Genomic DNA, 21252 nt, shown 5'->3' on the forward strand with positions numbered 1-21252 from the left:
CAAAACCCCTGGGGAATCTCCCTTTACTGCAGCCCCTGGCTGGGCTGATGGACGACTTCCTTCTTGCAAAGTTTCAAAGTTGCATGATATATTTTCACACTAAAGTAGAGAAGAACCTAAAATAAAACCTTCGATCCAAAGTCTCCTGGACTTGGTGGGTAAACGGTTTAGCATCTGTACTCAGATCTGGATGCAGATTTCAAAGGTGCCCCCTACAACTATACTGAACTGAGCCAAAAAGCCTGGTTCTGACCACCATGAATGTCCTAGCGGGAGGGCTGGACTCTGAATCTGTATTTTGGTGCTCCAGCTCTTTGCCAACGAAAAGGAGTGAGGATTCTTCCTCCTCCTCAAACTCTGTCTCTTGTTCACAAATCATTCTGGAGCTAAACAATCAAGGCTGTTTTACTAAGCAGAAAGCTGAATTTTTTAGTTTGTTTGTTTTTTTCATTAGAAGGAAAAGTGACTCTCTCTCGAGCTGAGTGTCTTGGATGCTATCATCCCATACCGGGAGACAGCCTGCAACTGTTACCCATCGTGAGATATGCGATTCGGATCTTTAACAATAAGAGTGACCATTCTTCCCTTTATGAAGTTGGTGAAATAATAAAAGCCACCCGGCAGGTTTGTATCTCAGGCTTTTTTTCCTTTATTTAATAAAAGAAGATACTTTGGTGATTTACGTCTATCTACCTGCAGTTAGTTCCATTTTACAGTAGTAAAATATGTGATATAAAAATAATACTTAATTCTTACAAAAAGGTTTAAATGTCTGGTTTTCAGGGGGTTTATCACTGTCTTCTGAACTGCTACTGCATGTAGTTAGTTCATGTCTTCTGTTTCCATGTTCAGCACTGGTACAGCTGCACACATCAGTGGGGAGCTGACAGCCACACTAGGCACCAGGGTGGGGGAGCGCTGTGCTCCCGGAATGTGCAGGGTCTTGGGTAGAAAAGGTGAGGATGGGGTAGACAGCAGCCAGGAGTCCTGGGCCTTTTAGAATTGCTGGGTACTGGGGTAATTGCTCCCTTTGCCTCATCCCTTGCACCTCCTGGCGGCAGGCCTGCTCATCACCAACATACCTTGTCAGCAACTGAGAAGGTCTGTTGTTTAGAGAAGGCTAATGAAGGAAAAATAACAGGCCCAAACTGCCTGAGAGACAGGAATGGATTTTACATTTTGGTCTTCAGTGGGAATTTTGATTGTACAAGGAATGCACCTACAAGTCCCTCTAGTTCCATGCCAATTTGTGCTCCATGAAAAGGTTACCTAGCTGTGCCGGCGACTCAGCATAGGCATCAGTACGACACAGATCTAAGATGTGTTTCTGGTTTGATTTTAAGCTATGTATCCTTTCCCTATGCATATTTGTGTGAATTTATCTTTGTGTTCTTGCCCATGTCAGTTTGAGCATTTAACTTGCTCAAAACATCACAAGGCAAATCAACTGTATTAAGAAACCAATTTCCACCCTCTATTTCTTAATGCCAATGGTCACCTTAGCCACAAGACACCTGAGTCTATACGTTTCTCAATCCAAGGGAGGCTACATTGGAGCAGCTGGAGAGGGCATTGCCACAGCACATTTGGTTTTCATGTCCGACTAGAATAAACTAGTCAAAAGATTTCACTGGGGTGGACTAGGAAGAAATACGATGTAGTCTTATGTTCATCCACCATCTCTATCACTTCTGCATATGGAGTCAATGGGATTGTGTCTGCTGCGATGCAGCAAAGATAAGGCTACTGTGCTCTTCCATGAGTTGGGAGCAGTGGCCAAAACCAATGAGCTACATCCTTGGACCAGGTCAGAGGACTGATTTTCCTCTCCACTTGCCATAAAGTCAGAGCACTTGGGATTCATGTGGATTAAGTACACTGCACCCTTGCAGCAGATATTATTGAAAGGTGCCATTTCACAAACAAGAAAGTGATGAAAACCCTGAACAAGACAGAAGTCAGAAAATGCCCAAGGCAAACACAATTCCATATAACAATAACTGCAACACACCTAGTAATAAATGACACCTACACGTCAAAGTTGCATTATGCTTTGTGCGATGCCTAGGAACATAGGAATTTACACACCAGAGCAGAGCAGGATCCTCTAGCCACATAGCCAGTACCAGATACTTCAAATGAAGATGTAGGAAACCCTGCACTGTGAGATGGGGACAGAGGGGGTTGGAATCTGAACCTGGAGCTGGTTACAAATTTCACAGCACATCTCTATGACTCAGTTTACCCAGCTGTAAAATGAGAATAACATTTTCCTGCTGCACTGGGTTGTTGTGTGGCTTAAGGGCAGCATAGCAATTTGAAACATTTGGATTGGAAGGCATTAGAGATGTGCAGAGTGTTGCACTCTTTTATCTATTATCTATTATCTTGCACTTTATGTGGTGATTTTAATAATTTTTCTTTTAAATATATATTGAATTATCTCCTAAATATTTGTTCCAGGTGGTGGCTGGACTGAATTATGCATTTCAGTATGAAATCAAGGAGACTAATTGCTCCAAGGATTATTTTCCAGAGTTAAGACCTGAGTGCAAACCCATTCCTGGAGGTGTAAGTGATATTCACATACAGTTTATCAAAACAGCTTCTTATGTTGGTAATTAATTACTGAGATTCTGATTCAGCAAAGTACTTAAGCACCTGCCTAACTTAAGATATTTGTACACTGCAATAAAGCACCAGCGGCTGCTCCGTGTCAGCTGACTCTGGCTCATGAAGCTTGAGCTGAAGGCTATAAAAGTACAGCATAATTGTCCAGGTTCTGGCTGGGTCCCAGAGTCAAGGTGCCCCGCAAAGCCCAATGTCAATGCTGCAGTTGTATAGCCCTGCACGCAGTCTGAGACTACAGCTATACTTAAGGTTACCAGGTAGTCATAAAAAAATATACCGGACACACTTCATCAGGGGCAGCGGGAGGAGGCACCAGCCAGGAGGTGAGCAGGACTGGCTGGGAGGAAGCGGGGGGGACCAGGAGAAAAGGGGGGCCAGGAGGCAGAGCTGACGGGGAGGGGCAGCGGGGCTGGCCAGGGGAGATGGGGAGCTGACGGGAAACAGGACTGGTTGGGGGGAGGGGTTGGGCGGAGTGGGGCTGGCTGGGAGATATCGGGGGGAAGGCGGCTGGTGGGAGTGAGGCTGGCTGGGGGAGCTCAGGAGGAGTAGGGGAGAACTGGCCACCGGAAGCAGAGCTGCCGGGGGGTGCCGCGGGCTTATCGGGAAAGATCCGGAGCAGGAACCAGCTGGCGGGAGGCAGAGCTGGCAGCGGGGGTTGGGTGCAGGGGGGCTGGCTGTAGAAGATCGCGAGGAGAAGTGGGGGAGAACCAACCGGCCGACCAGAGGGGAAGCAAATCGACAGCGGGGAGTGGGACTGACTTGGGCACACGTAGATCCCAAGGCGCTCCTGTCCTGCATAGGGTCCAGGTGAAGCGCGAGTCAATCCGGCTGCGGTTCCACCACGCGCTTGACCAGCGTGCAGGATCACGGACCGGGCTGCCCCTCCTCCTCACATGCAACCAGGGTTCTCCCAGCCACTCTCCCCGCCCCCACCAGGCTTCCGTCCAGGGCCCAGATGGAAAACCAGAAAATACCAGACATTGCACATGTCCGGTATTTTCTGGATTTTTTTTTTACCAGACAGAGGCCCCAAAAAACAGACTGTCTAGTAGAAAACCAGACACCTGGCAACTCTAACTACACTACAACAGGTTGACGTAAGCTATGCAACTCCAGTTACGTAAATAATGTAGTGACAAAGCTATGTAAATTCGGTGGGTCCTGTGCTTCCTGGCAGATTTGCTTGCCTCAGAGGCTCACAGCAGCCCACAATTTTAGGCACCATGCCTAGGGCATTAGTTTGCTGTTCGTTGAGCTCTTTTCATCATTGGCCAGCATATGGTAAAAGTGGAGAATAAACTCCCTGGACCTCTTCCCCAAGTAGAAATGTAGAGCTGGGTGTGGGAGGAACCCAGGCCCACTCTCTACTCCAGGTTCCAGCCCAGGGCCCTATTACAGTAGCTACCTACTTGAGTCCCCAACACCTGCCATAAGACAGCTCCAAGACCCCTGGGGTACTTCCCCACACCTTCTTCAGCACCTTCCTTCCCTGCAGTTCGTCCACTTTGGCTACGACTAGACTGCTTTCTTCGGCTGAAAGAAGATATGCAAATTTGGAGCTAATTTGCATATCTTCTTCCAATCGCGTTATCAGAAGAGATTTTGTTGAAAAAGAAAGCAGTTTAGATGCAGTTTTCATTAGAAAAAAAACCTTTTTCGAAAAAAACCTTTCTTCCTAAAAAATGAGGTATGCAGGGTTCTTTTGAAAAGGAGATTTTTTTAAAAAAAGCATCTAAACTGCTTTCTTTTTCAACAAAACCTCTTCCGATAAGGTGATCGGAAGAAGATATGCAAATTATCTCCAAAATTTGCATATCTTCTTTTGGCAGAAGAAAGCAGTCTAGACATAGCCCTAGAGTTCACTTCTTGTCTCCTTTCCTTCTACTATCAGAGGTACTTTCCTCCGTCCTCTCAGTTACACACAGGACCCACCAACTGTAGGCAAACTCCTTTTATGGTCAGTCTCAACTGGTTTTCCTTAATTACCCCCGGGTGTCCTAATCAGCCAAGTCTGGCCTGACTCTGCAGGCCTGGTCAATTAGCCCCAGGTGTTCCACTGCCCTTGATTGCCTCTGCTGATTCTAGACCAGCCTCTCACTGTTAACCTAGGAACAGAGATCTCTTGGTTTGAGGCTTATATATCTCCTCTCCACTACTTTTTATATCCTTCTGATCTGACCCTGTCACAGTAACTAAAGTCGATACACCATAAGTCAAGTTACCACAGGCTCTACACTGCGTGAGGTTGACGGGTAATTCTCCTGTTGACTTCCCTTGCTTTTCTCATCCAGGGTAGAATAACAAGGTCAATGGGAGAATGATCCGTGGTTGATTTAGAAGGACTTAACTAGACCCACTAAATCAACAGCTAGTGAATCAATCTCAGAGCATCATCTTGGGCTGTAGTATATATATAGCCTGGCCCTGCCAGCTCAAGTCAGATGACCCAAGTCAGCCAGAGGTGTTTTACTGCTGTGTATCCATACTCTTAAAGTTAATGGAATTTAACACAGACTGTAAGTTAAACATGCTTAACTGTTAAGTGTATGTTTAAATCCTTTGCTGAATGAAAACCTACAAAGGCTATGCCCCTAAAATGTTTGCAAATTCCGCTGTACCTCCAGTCTCATTAAAACAACATCTAATTTTCAAAGACAGCTTGGCCAAAGGAGCTGCATTGGGAGAGCAGTAATGAGGAAATTAAAATGCTTTAAGTAAATATTTTAGGGATAGCATGTTGCTAAATTACGATTATTTGCACTGCAGTCTGGGAAAACTACAAAGGATATGATAAATTAATGCACATACTCCATAAGTTACCAACTTCCTTGGCTAACATCTTTCAGGAGAATGGCTGAAACATCCATTCTTTTTCTCCCCAACTGCTGCTAATGGAGGAAAAAATTGTCTTGTAGATGGAAATGACCATGCTACCAAAACCCACTTTTACTGCATCAAAAACTACGGCTACGCCTACACTGCAGATATTTGTCGGCAGAAAGTATGTATTAGCATTTGTCATGCTGTCATTTGCATATCTCTGCTGATGCTTTTTGCACAAGAGGTTTTATGCGCAAAAACAAGCAGTGTAGACAGGTCCATTTTGCACAAAACCCCCCTTTTGTGCAAGAGCCTTATATCTCCTTTTTTGAGGCAGAAGGGATCTTGCACAAAAGGGTTTTTTTGCACAAAACAGACCCGTCTATACTGCTTGCACAAAAAGCATCAGCAGAGATATGCAAATGACAGAGCGACAAATGCTAATGAGTGCTTCATTAGCATACTCTTTGCCGACAAATAGGCTACATCTACACTGCAGGTATCTGTTACAAACAGTTCTCTGCAGAATACCGCTCCTGTGCTCATGGGTACCTTGAGAATGCTACCCAGTTTCAGAAGTGTTGATGGAAATTATAAGAAATGATTGCCTAGTGTAATGGACTGAAAGAAGAACAGGGCAGGGTCAGACTATCTGGATTCAATTTCAGGTTCTGACACCGACTTGCTCTTTAACATTCAACAAGTCACTTAATCTATTTGGCCTCAGTTTCCCCTCTGTCAAATGGAATATCTGCCAATGTTACGTGTATTCAGGAGGGCTACCAGTAATGGCATGTACAATTGAACTGCATATAGCTAGTAAGATTGGGCCTTAGCCATACAATACCTGAACCACTGGACTTACTAGCTGCCCGTTGGCAGGGATTAGCAGGATAAGGAGGTCCCTTAGCACATTTCTGCTTGTTGTACCCTCCCACTGGTACTTCTGAAATCTATCTAATGTTTCAAGTTTTACTAGTGTGTGCCCTGGAAATTGCTCACAGCACTACTGGAGAGACTGGCCGCCCTTTGGGGTATGTCTACGGTTCAGTGTAAACCCTCCATTTGAACTCCAGCTCAAGCCTAACTCCACTTCTGTCTGCCCACAAACTGCACTGCCCCAGGGCTCGGACCCAGGCTCCCAGAACCCCACAGGGTTGCGTCTACACAGCAAGGCAAGAGGGCTTGAATCCTCAGTTCTGGCTTGACTCACGCTCAGACACTCCACTCCTGGGGGGTCCTGGGTATGAGTCCTGGGTTAACACAAGGGTCTGATTCAGTAGGTATAAGGAAGGGTTGGGAATCCTTTTTTGAGTCAGGGGGCCACTGACCCACAAAAGAATCAGCCGGGAGCTGCACACAAGTGAGGGGGGAAAAACCCAACCCCCCCTTACTGATGCAGTGTCCAACTGAGAAGCAGAAAGACACTCCTCATATTCCCCTCACACACAAGAGCCTAGGGGGACCCAGCCTAGAAGATTTCATGTGCTCCAGCCCCATAGTGGGGCAGCAGGGAGCCTGGAGCATCAGTGCTGGCTCCCCAATGCTGGGCGAGGGCCCTGAATCTGGGGGGCCAGATCTAGTCAAGCCTGGGGCTGCATCCGGTCCTTGGGCCTCAGGTTCCCCTCCACCCCCAGTATAAAGCATTCTAACCTTCCATTCAAGTCAAAAGGAGTCAAGGGAGTTGTTTAGAACCTTGCAGGTCCAACTTGAAATGGGTCCCATTAATCTTTTATCAATACTCCTCAGTTGGAATATTGTGTCCAGTTCTGGGCACCGCATTTCAAGAAAGATGTGGAGAAATTGGAGAGGGTCTAGAGAAGAGCAACAAGAATGATTAACGGTCTAGAGAACATGACATATGAAGGAAGGCTGAAAGAATTGGGTTTGTTTAGTTTAGAAAAGAGAAGATAGAGGGGGAGACATGATAGCAGTTTTCAGGTATCTAAAAGGATGTCATAAGGAGGAGGGAGAAAACTTGTTTTATCCTGGCCTCTGAAGGTAGAACAAGAAGCAATGGGCTTAAAATGCAGCAAGGGAGGTTTAGGTTGGACATTAGGAAAAACTTCCTAACTGTCAGGGTGGTCAAACACTAGAATAAATTGCCCAGGGAGGTTGTGGAATCCCCATCTCTGGAGATATTTAAGAGTAGGTCTACCAGGGATGGTCTAGACAGTATTTGGTTCTGCCATGAGTGCAGGGGACTGGACTCAATGACCTCTCGAGGTCCCTTCCAGTCCTAGTATTCTATGATTCTATCTATGTATAAAGGGCTCTTACATAAGAACATAATTAAATTAACAGGTAGGAGGTTTAAAACAAACAAATGGAAGTTATTCTTTACTCAGCGCATAGTCAATCTGTGGAATTTCTTGCCAGAGGATGTTGTGAAGACCAGGACTTTAACAGTGTTCAAAAAAGAACTAAATAAATTCATGGAGGATAGGTCCATCAATACTTATTAGCCAGGACGGGTAGGCATGGGGTCCCTAGCCTCTGTTTGTCAGAGGCTGGAAATGGATGACAGAAGAGGGATAACTTGATGATTCCCTGTTCTATTCATGCCCGAGGGGGCCTCTGGAATTGGCCACTGAGGAAAGACAGGATACTGGGCTAGATGGACCTTTGGTCCAACCCAATATGACCATTGTTATATTTCTAAAGGGACTGTGGGAGTTTTTGGTTGGCCAGCTCCCAGTACCAAAAGGGGAAGGGTCCATGAGAAATCAGGGCCCTGAGACTGACAGAGCCCAGGGACAATGGGAAGAGGCCAACACTCCAGCTCAGCCTGACTGACAGGTTGGACAGATCAATGAGAGAATTAGAAGGCCCCGTCCTCCATGTGAGCTGGGATTTTCTGGGTCTCTGTGAGAAAAGGAGAGGGAGCTGAGAAGAGCAGCAGGAAAAGCAAGGTGTGTGGAGAGACAGACCTGCAGTGTCAGAGCCAGGCACACACAGCCCAAGGAGTGCAGACCCTGTGCTGAGCAGCAGACCTGCAGTGACCAGAGAACTAAAGGGGTCAGAGAAGCAACACAAGGAGATGGAGTCTGACAAAGCAGCACAGTCTGCAGTTGGGTGAGGTGAGCCCCTGGGACCGGCAAAGGGGGAAAAAAGGCTCTGGGCAGGGATAGGCCACCAGCTAAGAGGCCCTGCAGGCCAGACTTGGAGAGGAATTGTAACTCCAACTGGGAGAGGGGTCCTGCCACCTAGAGCCTGAGGCCGTGTGGTCACTGCCAGAGCAAGCGTGTCCAACCTGCAGCGCCCCTGCAACAGAGCCAGTCCTGAGAAAGAGCCCTGGGACCTAACAGGAACAGACTGTGAACTGTCCTTACACTCTGCAGACTGCTGTTTGTGATGCCCCCATGCTACAGAGCAGGACTGTGTGTTCTCATTTAACCTTTCTCGTTTCTCATTCTTTTCTTTTTAATCAGTTGTTGTTTAATAAATTGCATTTGCTTTGAACTGTATGAAATGATCACTGGGTCAAGAAAGCATGCAGTGTGCAGAGAGCACCCCGGAGTGGGGACACCCTAGCTCCTACCCCAAGTGACTACAAGGTTGGGGATTAAGCCCCAGAAAACCGAGGACTCTGCTATACAGGGAGTGGAAGGGGAGCCCTCAGAGTCAGGGAGGCCTTTGGGTAAAAGAAGTGGGAGCGGGGACTCAGATCCTTTCTCTGGTCCATTTCACCAGGGTAGTATAGATGCCAGGAAAGTTCCCCACAATTGCGGGACCATTTCTCCGCTTACATGTTCTTAAGTAGACCTCTCATCTCCCTCTGCATGACCCAGTGTTCGATTGCTATGAAGGAGGGCATCAGGACATTTGCAGATATGCTTATTGATTATTTCTAAGAGAAAGTAAAAAGGTTTTTTTCCCCCAACCCAGCATAGGGGTCGCTGTGAAGCCAAGGCCTATGTGGATCTTAGTAACACAATTGCAGATGTTGCACAGAAATGCCAGTTTATAGGTATGTGACAATCATGTGTCGGATGAAAACAGTTAATGGTTTACTACAATTACAAATTGATGTACAATACAAGGACTTAAAAAAAATCATGGGCGGGGGGGAAGCTATTCTGCTAACAAAGCAAAACAATAAGGCCTCTCCTCCCACTCCTTACTATGGAATATTAATAGATAATTGTCTTATTTCCTGCTAAGTACTGAAAATCCAGGGGGAAATTCTCTTCTCTGATAATTGCATTGCCATAATTCTATGATAAGACAAATGGGCTGCTGAAACCTGAATGGGGTCTGCATGTTAAGCACAAGGGCAATCCCTCCATGAAGATCAGCAGGCAACTCAGGGATTATAATTGTCCCACTAAACTTTATTTTATTTGTATGTATTTATTTCCAGAGGCTACATTGGCTCATCTAGATATTTGCCTAATTTTACAAGCTACATCAAAACCACTGCTGTAGTGGGTACAAACTAAAATTTTACACATTAACTTGTTTACACTGCTCTATGTACTATGCACTGAAATGTAAATACAATATTTCTATTCCAATTAAATGGTAAAAATGAGAAAGTCAGCAATTTTCAGTAATAGCTTGCTGTGACGCTTGTATTTTTATGTCTGATTTGATAAGCAAGTTGGTTTTTAAGTGAGATGAAACTGGAGTACGCAAGACAAATCAGACTCCTGCCAGATGTGTAGTAGTCTAGAAAGGCTGAGAACTACTGATTTAAAAAACATTCACACAGATACAGATATAAGGGGGAAAAAAGTCATAGAGGGACAGCTCCTTGAACATGCGTAAATATACTCCACATTCACAACTTGCTTTTGTATGTGCATCACCTCCTTAGATTGAAGAGCCATAGCCATTTAGACCAATGTTCTCAGAGCCTGTCAATTGGACTCAAGAATTCATCTAGAGCAGAGGAAGGCTAACAACAGGTTGTGGACCTCATCCAGCCCATCATCTGTTTTAATTCAGCCCTCAAGCTCCCTCTGGGAAGCAAGGTCTGGGGTTTGCCTTGTTCCATGCGTGCCATGACTCTGCGGAGCTCCTAGAAGCATGTCCCGCCTTCCAGTTCCTACATTTAAGGGAAACCAGAGGGTTCTGCAGACTGCCCCTGTCCCAAGGAACTGTGGCCAATGGGAGCTGCAGGGGCAGTACTTGCAGACGGGGGGCAGGGGGAGAGGGGGCAGCACATAGAGCTGCTTGGCCACACCACCATGTAGGAATCCACAGGAAGGAGGACTTGCCCCTGCTTCTGGGAGCTGCTTGAGTTAAGCACAGCCCAGAATCTGCACCCCTGAGGTCCCTCTCCACTCCAACCCACTGATGCAATCCTGAACCCATTCTTGCTCTCTGAACCCCTCTGTCCCATCCAGAATACCCTTCTGCACCCCCAAACTCCTCATCCCCAGCCTCAACCCTAGCCCGCACACCTAGCCAGAGCCCTCAGCCCTTCCCGCACCCCAACCCTAATTTTGTGAGCATGGCTCTCCATACAATTTCCATACTATGGTGTAGCCCTTAGGCCAAAAGGTTTGCCTACCCATGATCTAGTGGTATCGCTGTTTTTATTTCACGTTACATCACTGTCATCATTCTACCCTCACATTTAACAATCTCAGAGACGAAGGGAGCCTCCTCTTTCCTCTAGTCCAGCCCATCACGTAAGTGCAGCTGTTTCCTCTATAACAGCCACTTTCCACCTTCCATTTGTACTCTCATTTCTACGAGGAGCATAGTATTGATCAAACGCGCTCTTTGCCCCCAGGCATCTAAATTCTTCTTTTTTCTGAGCACATCATTAATATGACAACACAGACATCTACCAAAGCAAGCCTCAAAATACTCTGGGTCCCACCTACAAGGCTCAAATCCAGGCAGTCCTGACAAATACATTTCTACCTCAGTAGTTCATCCAAAACCAATGCAAACTGAATCTTTTGTTCCTTCAATTTACTTGAACCCTGGTGTTTCTTTCAGTTGATGAAACTGTACCTCCTCGCATTACCGTTTGTCGTGGCTGTCCAAAACCCATCCCAGCTGACAGTGTAGAATTGGAGGAACCGCTGAGTGCTTCCGTGGAGAAGTATAATGAAGAGAGCAATGATGACTTCTATTATAAAGCTGAAGAAATATCATCTGCCACAGTGCAGGTTAGGTTTCTTCTTTCCCTTTCGTGGTCAGTTTTATTTAAAATCACTTCTTCGTATTTTGTAGAGATGGGCCAAGATGGTGTGATGGCAGGGGTCAGGGCTGAATCAGGGTTAAGATTTGGATTTGGGTTTGATATCTTGGGAGCTGGTCTTTCTGCCCCAGAGTTTATACCACTTTGATCACCTGGGTAGCTGAAAGCACATTCTTGTAAATTTCAGACTTCCAAAAGTATTTTAAAACAAACAAAAAAACCCTCCTTCAACATTATTTTTTGTCTGACCTGGACCCAAAATAATAGGGCAAGATTCAGTTTCAGGACTCTGATGTTTGTTACACCCTCTTCTTTACCAAGTCTTTTGGCATCATTTCATACAACATCAGAATAGAAAAAATCTAGGAGTAAGAAAATCTAGTCCATCCTCCAGGCCAGCATTGTCTATCCTACAGCAGTTTTAAAAATCCCAAACAATGGTGTGTACACTATTTTCTTTGGGAATCTGTAATTTACATGCTGAATAACACTCCAGAGTAATTCCACTCAGACTCGTTGAAATTACTCCTGATTTACACCACTGTAGCTCAGAGTAGAATTTGGCCCCCTGAATTTTATTTGTCTATAAAGCATCATTCCTAATTACATAAATAAATAACCATTCCACAGTCTACCAGATCTTCCTATCCATAAAGAGTTAATAATTGACTTAAAATTTCCTTTACTTTATCTCATCTCCTTATTTCTGAATACATAACCCCCATGACCATTCAGATCATTTATTTCCTTCCTTCTGTTTATACGCACACATATTTTAGGTAGCTATCATTTCAGTAGAAAGAACTGCATTATTGGGTACTTACTGCTGAAACTTGAAGTTGGCAAATACTGCTTTGTCCATGGGAGGATATAATTAGAATCCTTACTGATGATTATCATTTTCAACGTAAAAGTAGCCACATAATTAGGAAAAGTGGAAGTTAGTTTATACATGGTATATTATTAAAACACAGCAATCTTCCCCTTCTCTGCTTCACCAAAAGTATCAGCTTCAACACGCTGATTGTTTGCCTCTTGCCCTGATTGTGTGCCTCTTCTATATGGCCCCCAAGACATCAGCTAGTCTGAAAGGGCTCTACTCACTCTCTCCTCATTGACATGCTTCTGTATTGATTTGTTCCAGCCTCACCGAAGTAATTTATCTCAGTAGGTTCTGGATCAGGCCCCAAGACTCACTTCTCCTATAAAGCCAGAAAAAATAGGCAATAGATGTGTTATATAATATGACAATATTAAATATCAGAGGGGTAGCCGTGTTAGTCTGAATCTGCAAAAGCGACGAGGAGTCCTGTGGCACCTTATAGACTAACTGAAGTGTAGGAGCATAAGCTTTCGTGGGCAAAGACCCACTTCGTCAGATGCATGCATGCATGCATCTGACGAAGTGGGTCTTTGCCCACGAAAGCTTATGCTCCTACACTTCAGTTAGTCTATAAGGTGCCACAGGACTCCTCAACAATATTAAAAACACTTCTAGCCTATCCTAGCAGGAGCTAGCCTCAGAATAATCCAAATTATCTTGTTGATTTTACCTGTGCTTCCTTCTTTAACTCTGTCCCTATTGTCTAGAAACCCCCTTGTTATATTATGAGTGAAATTACTACAGGCTGAACCTCTCTAGTCCAGCACCCTCAGGACTTGACTAGGCTGAACCAAAGAATTTGAAAAAAAAAAAAAGTAGCCCTGTGGCACCTGAGGCCTGGTCTATACTGGGAACTTATTCTGAAATTAGCCCCCCAAAGTCGATATTGTCAGCAATGCTTCCACACTACCAAGCCTGTTATTTTGGAATAAGAAGTTGTAGAATTCAAACTCTAGTCCTCCTTTTCATGAGCAATAACACTATTCCCGAACCTGTAAAACCAAAATAATGTTACTGTGGATGCTCCAGTGCCACTAATTTGAACTAATTGGCCTTTGGGAGGCCTCCCACAACTTCTCAGAATGCTTCCTGGGGCTCTGAGTCCAAGGTAGCATGCCCACATTAACAGAGCCTGCCTCAGACTACATTTGATACTTCCCCGTAGTAAGGACACAGAACTTCGAATTTGTAAAATCGGCACCCAGAAGTCGAACTTAGAAAATTTGAAATAATCTCCTAGTTTAGACATGGCCTTAGAGACTAACAAAAATATAGAGTATCTAGAAATGACAATGAGTAGTCAAGTAGTTACTACAGACACTACCACTGGTTACTGGGCTCTTAAATGATGTTTAGGGATGAATTGCTACTAAATAAGAGTACCAAACACTGAGAGTCAGGACTGGTGGCTATAAACAAACTTTATGAGACCACAAGAAACTTTGCCACACTCATGATATGTGGACATCCAGCTAACTAAAATCACCCTAGACCACAGATGTTGCCAGACGAGAAAGTGCCAGACTAGAGAGGTTTAAATCTTGGCTCCGTTAAAATCAATAGCAAACTCCCATTAACTTCAGTCAAACCAGAATTTCATCCTATGTCTGTTGTTTCTATTGTGAGGTGTCTACCCCTCTTTTGGATATGCTAAAAAAATTAAATAATATTAATATCAACAAATCAATGGTCCCGTGCACATTAATTAATCATTACAACTTAGCTCTTTAATGTCTTTGGCAAATAGTTTGTTTTTCACTGAGGTTCTAGTTATCAGACTCTTCATTTTACCTCATTCAACTTCCTTTCCCTTATATTTGTCTCACTACAATGGTGTCTCTGAAAGATTTCCTTCATCAGTAATGAAATTACTGCAGTCATGCAGTAAAACAAAGTCAAAATTGTGAACGCTGGATTGTTTTGACCTTTTTGTCTCCTCCAAGGTCAGTGTTGTGATGCTTTTGGGGGGAGGAATAGGAGTAAAGAAGATAGATCAATTAGAAATGTATATTGATTGTCTCTTTTACTGTCAAGGGGTTTAGTTTGTTTTTATGCTCATGTCCTTGGTGGGATGGTGTTAAGTTTTTAGAGCACTGTCTTTTCTGTGAAACTGCTACAATGAAAACACATTTAATGAGGAAAATCTTCTTACTAATTTTCAGGTGGTTGCTGGAAAAAATTATAATATAACATTTAAAATGAGGAAGACAAACTGCTCGAAAACAGATGTCAAGGAACAGAGTGAATATTGTGAAGCTACAGCAGATGGTGTAAGTGACTGGAATGCTGCAGACCACCAACTCAGAGCAATGGCTCTCAATTAACCCAATTAAACTACACCAGAAATGACCATGTTCTTAAAATATATCCCAACAAAACAAAAATAGACACCACCAAACCAGCAACCCAGGTTTGGTGTTTTTATTAAATAACTTCAATTGGTCGTTGCTGCCGCTAGCAAGCCAGATCAGTAAAGGCTAGTTATTCCTCAATAAACTGAGAGATTTTTCTCTCTCAGCATTATCTTTACCTGTATCGTTAGTTCTGTGTGTGACCCAAGATATTGCCAAGGACAGCAGAAAGGGTTGCTTTGGTCGACTCTCTCCAACTGTACAATCCATTTGATTAATGCAAAGCTATTGGGATAATTTTTGACCATTTCATGGGTGGTTGATCAAAAAGGAAAGGGCGTGAAGTGCTACCAGAGTATGGGCAGGATGTTGTTGCTGAAGTGGTGTTCTGCTACAGCGAGGGGCTGGCGCACTTGGGGCAAAGGAAGGTATTGCCAGTTGGGTGCCACTAGGGTCGAATGCTGGTTTAGTACTAGTGGAATGAACACTCCTGAGGTGGGCAGAAAGTGTGTTTGTAGCAGGATGGTGCTGGGCGGGTTTCTCCCCACAGACACATTCTACCTGCTCATCTCTGGGGGTTGAAAAATACTACAGGATGGGACCCAGTCCCACCAAGCCACCCAGTCCCAATGACCACCCAAATTCAGTCCCACCAAGGCACCCAGTAACAATGGCCACTTTGGAAACATTTGACCTTAACCTTTCTACACTCAAATTTCCCCATCTTAAATAATAATAATGAGATCAGCATTTTCCTATCCCTCTAGAGTGTTGTGTTAACTAGCTACTGCTTGTGAAGTACTTTGGAAATGAAAAGTGCTAAGAATTAGTGTTATGAGTTAAACTGCGATGTTCATGTTAGCATGCTAAACTAAGCGATGATAAGATTCTAATATACAAACCTACAAAATTAAGACAGATGGATTCCGCAGATACTCATAAAGCTTCAAAAAGAATAAGATATTTTAAAAGGTTATTAAAATTGTAGAGCCTTATTTCTATACAAGTCTATTCCCATGTTTGTGGCATATTTTTTGTTTTAAGAGTCCATGATGGCTTTGATTGATTGATTGATTAATTAATTAATTGTTGACAGGACGTTTTGGTATGCAGAGCACAAGTTTATGTGGTGCCCTGGACAAAGGAAGTAAGGCCTACAGTTAACTGCGTCAAAGAAAATGGCATGGTATGATTTCTTAATACATATATTATTTCACTTCAGACTACTTACAACTCTCTACACAAAATTTGTAACAGGGAAATATTTGTAACCCTTTGTCTGTCTCCCGAAATGTCCAGTTCTCACCTTAGCTCAATATCTTGGGGTTTTTTTTAAGAAACAATCACTTTTTTCATTTTAGGAATGTAGTGACCATTTCTCTTGTCCTCTGACCGCAGTGACCTAGGCTGAGCTAATGCAGTTTCTGAGATGAGATGCTGGGTTGAGTAAGGATATGTTTACACTGCACCTGGAAGCGAGCCTCCCAGCCCAACTGACAACATGAAAGTACTGTCTACTATGCAGATATTTTCAGTGCACTCGCAAGAGTTCCACTAACACAGATTTGTGGTCTTAGAAGCTCACTTCCAGATGTAGTTTAAACAAACTAAATGTAGCTGCAAAACATGCAGAATAAGAGAGCAACATTATTATAAAATTAGAGATTATTTTGTCTGCCTGATGACTGATTCTTTGCAGGATCTCTCATGCTCAATTCTGGGTGGTGTTGAGCATTGTACGCCTCCATTAATGTCAATGTTGATGGAGTTTGCAAGCTGGGGAGAAAGAGGAATTACCATGTTGAGGGGATAAACAGCTCTCCACAATGTCTGCTGATCTTTGCACATTAGAAGGGCAGCAAATATCAGTCCAGACCCTTTTTGCTTGGCAACATGAGTCTAGATTGCACATTTTTTCTGCGGAAGGCATTTCCAAATCCCCCCACTAAAACCAACTATTATCCAGCCCTCTTTCTGTGTCACAGCTTGGTAGTCTCAGAAAAGGGATATAAAAATCAAACTCTGATCATTATAGGCCCTTTACTAAAACTAGGAAAAGAAAGAAACATGTGATAGACCTATTTAATGAATCAATCAAGCTCACATTCAGCATTTTTGGTGCATCCATAATATCCTATTCATTATGTATTGACTGCAGATGCCTACTCTAGTTATGTCTTCTGCAAATCATATAGTACCTGAATTCAGTTTTCTAACATGGCTCCACCCTCAGCTTTCCTGAACAATGGTTGAATACGATTCAGTCACTGGAGTGGACAAGAACCAAATCATGATGAAAAGTTGATGTAGAAAGAGCAATAAACTTTGTTGTTCTACATTAGTGTAGGCAGGCGGAGGGTGCTGTTTTGGTTAACAGATATCAAACAGAAATTAACCTATGATTATTATTCTTTAGTTACTCCTATACAACACAGATCTTCAAACCAGAAACTAAAAATTCAATAAGTAATACTTAATTTAATAAAATAATCTAGGTTCTGGCTTGTGCTTGCTTATAGGCTAGACTGAATGTGCATTACAACCCTTCCTTGGTATGATATTCTATGCTTATGACAGTCCCATTTTAGCTCCACAATTCAGAAATATTGTTCACAGACTAAAACCAATACATATGCTTATAAACTCTGCCAGCACTTTTCCTACTGTACTTAGTTCATGAGATCTGCTAACATATTTATGTTAACTGGTCACATTTACACATCATCTTCAATTTGCTAGTTCTCGAATATTTGAAACTCATGCACTGAGGTGAGCAGTCAACAAAGAACTTCCTTCCCCCTCCGAGATGTAAAATCCTGGTTAATTAGTTAACTCAGTGGTTCCCAACCTTTTTTATATTGTTTATCAGCAAACCCATTCACAAACTTTTGAAAGGCTGGAAACATTTTATATGTATATTTCCACAATCGTCATGCAAATGATTAGTATGCAACGATGCAAATAAAATGTGCCCGGTTCGCCAAAATATGTCCCCCAGCCCTGACCCCCAGAGCCACTGCAAAAAGCCAGTTTCAGCTGTGTCGGCTCTCTGCCACATGGCAGCTGCAGGAGCTGAAGCTGGCTGCTGTGTGGTGGCTTCGGGAGCCGAGCTGTAACCCAGTCCTGGCCTCCGAGCCACCATGGACAGATGGCTTCATCTGTGGCAGCTGCCCACCACGCACCCAGGGTAAACTCCAGCCTCAGTCCCAGAGCAACCAGTCTGGGTGTGGCCTGGCAGCGTGACCCAGCAGCCAGCAGTTCGTGGCCCAGCACCAATCCGCAGGCCAGCGGTTGGGCACCACTGAGTTAACAGGTTAAACATGAGGTCAAACTAATGTTTAAACAGTTAACTGATTAAGTGGGATCTGGGCAGAGGACTGCTCCAGAATGGCTGCAGCAGCCCCCAGCCCACATGGCTCCTACTCCCAGTCCCGTGGCTCCCAGCCCCAGCACAGAGGCTGGGGCTGCCAACAGCTCCTGACTCCCAGCCCCTACGCTGGGGCTGAATCTGTCGGCTCCCAGCCCATGTGCAGGGGCTGAGGCTGCTGCTGAGTCCCAGCTTCCAGCCCCCACAGAGTAGCCCTTGTCCATGGCAGGCTGGGCTCCCTGCAGTCAGAAGCTGCTCCGGACGCCAGCGTGGCCTCTGCCTGTCATCTGCCATGGATAGAGGCTGCTCCAGCAGGTGGGGAGCCGTCACTAATTATGGTTAACCAGAACTAGTAAGTCTCTCCCACTATTGGCAATGCTAATTAGTTAACCAGTTAACCTTTCACATCCGTATGCCCCCCCCCCCTCGACACACCTTGTTTTAACAGTATTTTTTTTTCAAATTTAGCAAGAAATATCTGCCTTTTACATTGCAACCAACCACAAGCAGAATTGCTCCAAATGATGTACTCTGCATAGGTAGTAACAGTATTGCAATACATTTGTCTAACTATCTCCTGCTCCTTTTTAGGTTGACTTGTTCAGAAGGCCTCCAGGCTTTACTCCTTTCCGATCCCTAGCTGTGGAACCAATTGCTCAAAATGCACCCCACAAAGAAACTGAAGAAGGACCTAAAGACGGACAAGCTCCTGGAAAAGGGCCAGGAAAAGAGAGCAGGTGTGACCCAGCATATGAACAGGGGGACGGACATGATACTCAGTGTGAGCCAGGTCACAGGCATGGACATGGACATACGCACAGACATGACACTGTGTGTGGTCAAGAACACGAACAAAGACGTGGACAAGGACATGAGGGTGAACAAGGGCGTGGCCATGGTCATGGTCATGGCCATGGCCATGATCGGAGGTGTAGACCAAAACATGAACATGGGGATAAACCTGGACACGGGCACGGAAAACATAAAGATAAGCAAAAAAAGATAAAGAATAAACATTCAAAAGATGAGTCTTCTGAAGAATTCCATGATGAGGTCACTGACCAAAAGGAAACGCACCTAGCAGAGGGTACACAATTTCATAAGCCTGATCAGGTAGAGCTAGATGTGCTACCTACTGCTCAGCAGCCCACAACAGATCTAACAGATGATTTTACTGGTATCTCTGATCTCCCTGCAGAAATCCCTGATTTCCCTACAGAACCAGACAGTCCTATAAGTGATCTTGATATTTTAGTTGGCCTTCTAGATCTCCCAGAACCACCTGCCCCAAAGTGTCCTGGAAAGCCCTGGAAACCTCTCAGATAGTAAAGAAACCCAAAGTACCAACAAATTAAGATCTTTTCCCTCATCTGTCTAAAGACACGAACCCAGTAACAGAAACATACACATATGGCACCCCAGGACTTGAAAGAGTTTGACCTTGCAGGATCTTCTACTTTAATTCCTGATATGATGCATATTTTTCAGGCAACAAACAGAAAATCATAAACATGATTTGTTTTTGAAATGTATAACATTGTAAAGCAGTGGTGGTTCTCATCTTGTTAGTGATGATACTGAAAGAGAGTCACCAGCAGTCTTCTGGAGGAACTGAGAGCATAAGCCAGTTCCCTGTGCCTGACTCGGGTATAGATCTGGAGTAATTCCATTGAAATCAGTGAGTTATGAAGGCTTAGAAAAAGTGTAAGTGAGAGGAAAGTCAGGCTGTGCTGACATGGATTTCTTCAGCTACTTATAACTCATCATCCTCAGAAGCCAGAAGCATTCTAGGAACTACTGCGCTGATTCCATCACATCGTGTTTGAATCATCGTGGGAGATGGAACAAAGAACTCTGGGAATCATCTGAGGAAAACAGTCAAATGAACCTTAAGGGTAGTGGGAAAGAGGGCCCAGGATGAAATAGGGTGAGAAGCCTTTACCTGGATGTTTAAAAGCACATTTTTCATCTCTCCAGGACTGACAAATGTCTGGAAACTGCAAAATAAAAAGGGAATGCATGACTTGTTCATTTATTTACTCCGGTTTATATTTCTGCCAGCAATTCTCTTATCAGGCTACCCTCTTGGAAGAGATGTTAGAGGGCAGCTCAGAGAATCCAAGATAAAAAATTCTCAATCATGCAGATTCCTGCTAGAATACGTTTTCAAAACTGCATAATTATTTTGTGTATATAAAATATGAACTATTTTATATAACTATCACTGCCACTACAATGGAGAGACTTTTATGTGGTAAAAATACTCGGACACCTTAGGTCTGTCTGCCAGGATATTCACAGTAGCACTTGGGGGATGCACCTCCCCATTTTCCCCTCCAAAATTTTAATTGCTAAATGGGATGCCCCCACATGTCCCTTCCTTGTCCCTCTGGGTGGCCCTCCCTGCGCAGGCCAGTCGCCCCTGCTGGTTACAGTAATATAAATAGGGACCTACTAAATTTATGTCCCTAAAGACATTATAGACTTAGAAATCTGGTCTCTCTCTGTGAATTCTTGTCTTTATGTGCTTTAAGCCTATACTATACACATTTCTTGGGGGGGAACCAGCATTTCTCAAATTGAGGGTTCTGATCTGAAAGGGAATTCTAGGAAGTGGCAAGGCAATTTTAGGGAGTTCTGGGTTTTGCCATTCTTCTTCGCTGCTTTCAGAGCTGGGCAGCCAGAGAGTGGTGGCTGCTGACTGAGAGCCCAACTCTGAAGGCAGCAGCACAGAAGTCGGGATAGCTGTGCCATATCATGCCATCTTCACTTCTGCCCTGCTGCTGGCAGTGGCTCTGCTCCCTGTCAGCAGCTGCCGCTCTCCAGCCATCCAGTTCTGAAGGCACATCTGCCCCCAGCAGAAGGGCATAAGTAAGGGTAGCAGGGCAGCAACAACCTCATGAGCCACAGACACACAAACCTCTTTTTTGGGTCAGGATTTCTACAGTTACAACACCCTGACATTTCAGATTTAAATAGCTGAAGTCATGACATGTTCTATGACCATACATTTGACCAAAACAGACCATCAATGTGGTAG

At 44.2% G+C, this 21252-nt stretch overlaps 1 protein-coding gene across 1 annotated transcript in view; it reads left to right on the top strand.

The window, feature by feature from the left end:
• Positions 1–20243, top strand: part of LOC102454442 (T-kininogen 1) — a 32699-nt gene extending 12456 nt beyond the window's left edge. The window contains exons 4-10 of the mRNA XM_006138530.5: positions 455–624; positions 2464–2571; positions 9340–9421; positions 11407–11579; positions 14657–14764; positions 15942–16031; positions 18804–20243. Of these exons, the coding sequence (XP_006138592.3) occupies positions 455–624; positions 2464–2571; positions 9340–9421; positions 11407–11579; positions 14657–14764; positions 15942–16031; positions 18804–19538 (1466 nt within the window). The 3' untranslated portion in view covers positions 19539–20243. The remainder of the gene's footprint in view (positions 1–454; positions 625–2463; positions 2572–9339; positions 9422–11406; positions 11580–14656; positions 14765–15941; positions 16032–18803) is intronic.
• Positions 20244–21252: the final 1009 nt, after the last annotated feature.

The sequence above is a fragment of the Pelodiscus sinensis genome, chromosome 10, assembly GCF_052426305.1.
Source record: "Pelodiscus sinensis isolate ZL-2025 chromosome 10, ASM5242630v1, whole genome shotgun sequence".
Lineage (NCBI taxonomy): Eukaryota > Metazoa > Chordata > Testudines > Trionychidae > Pelodiscus > Pelodiscus sinensis.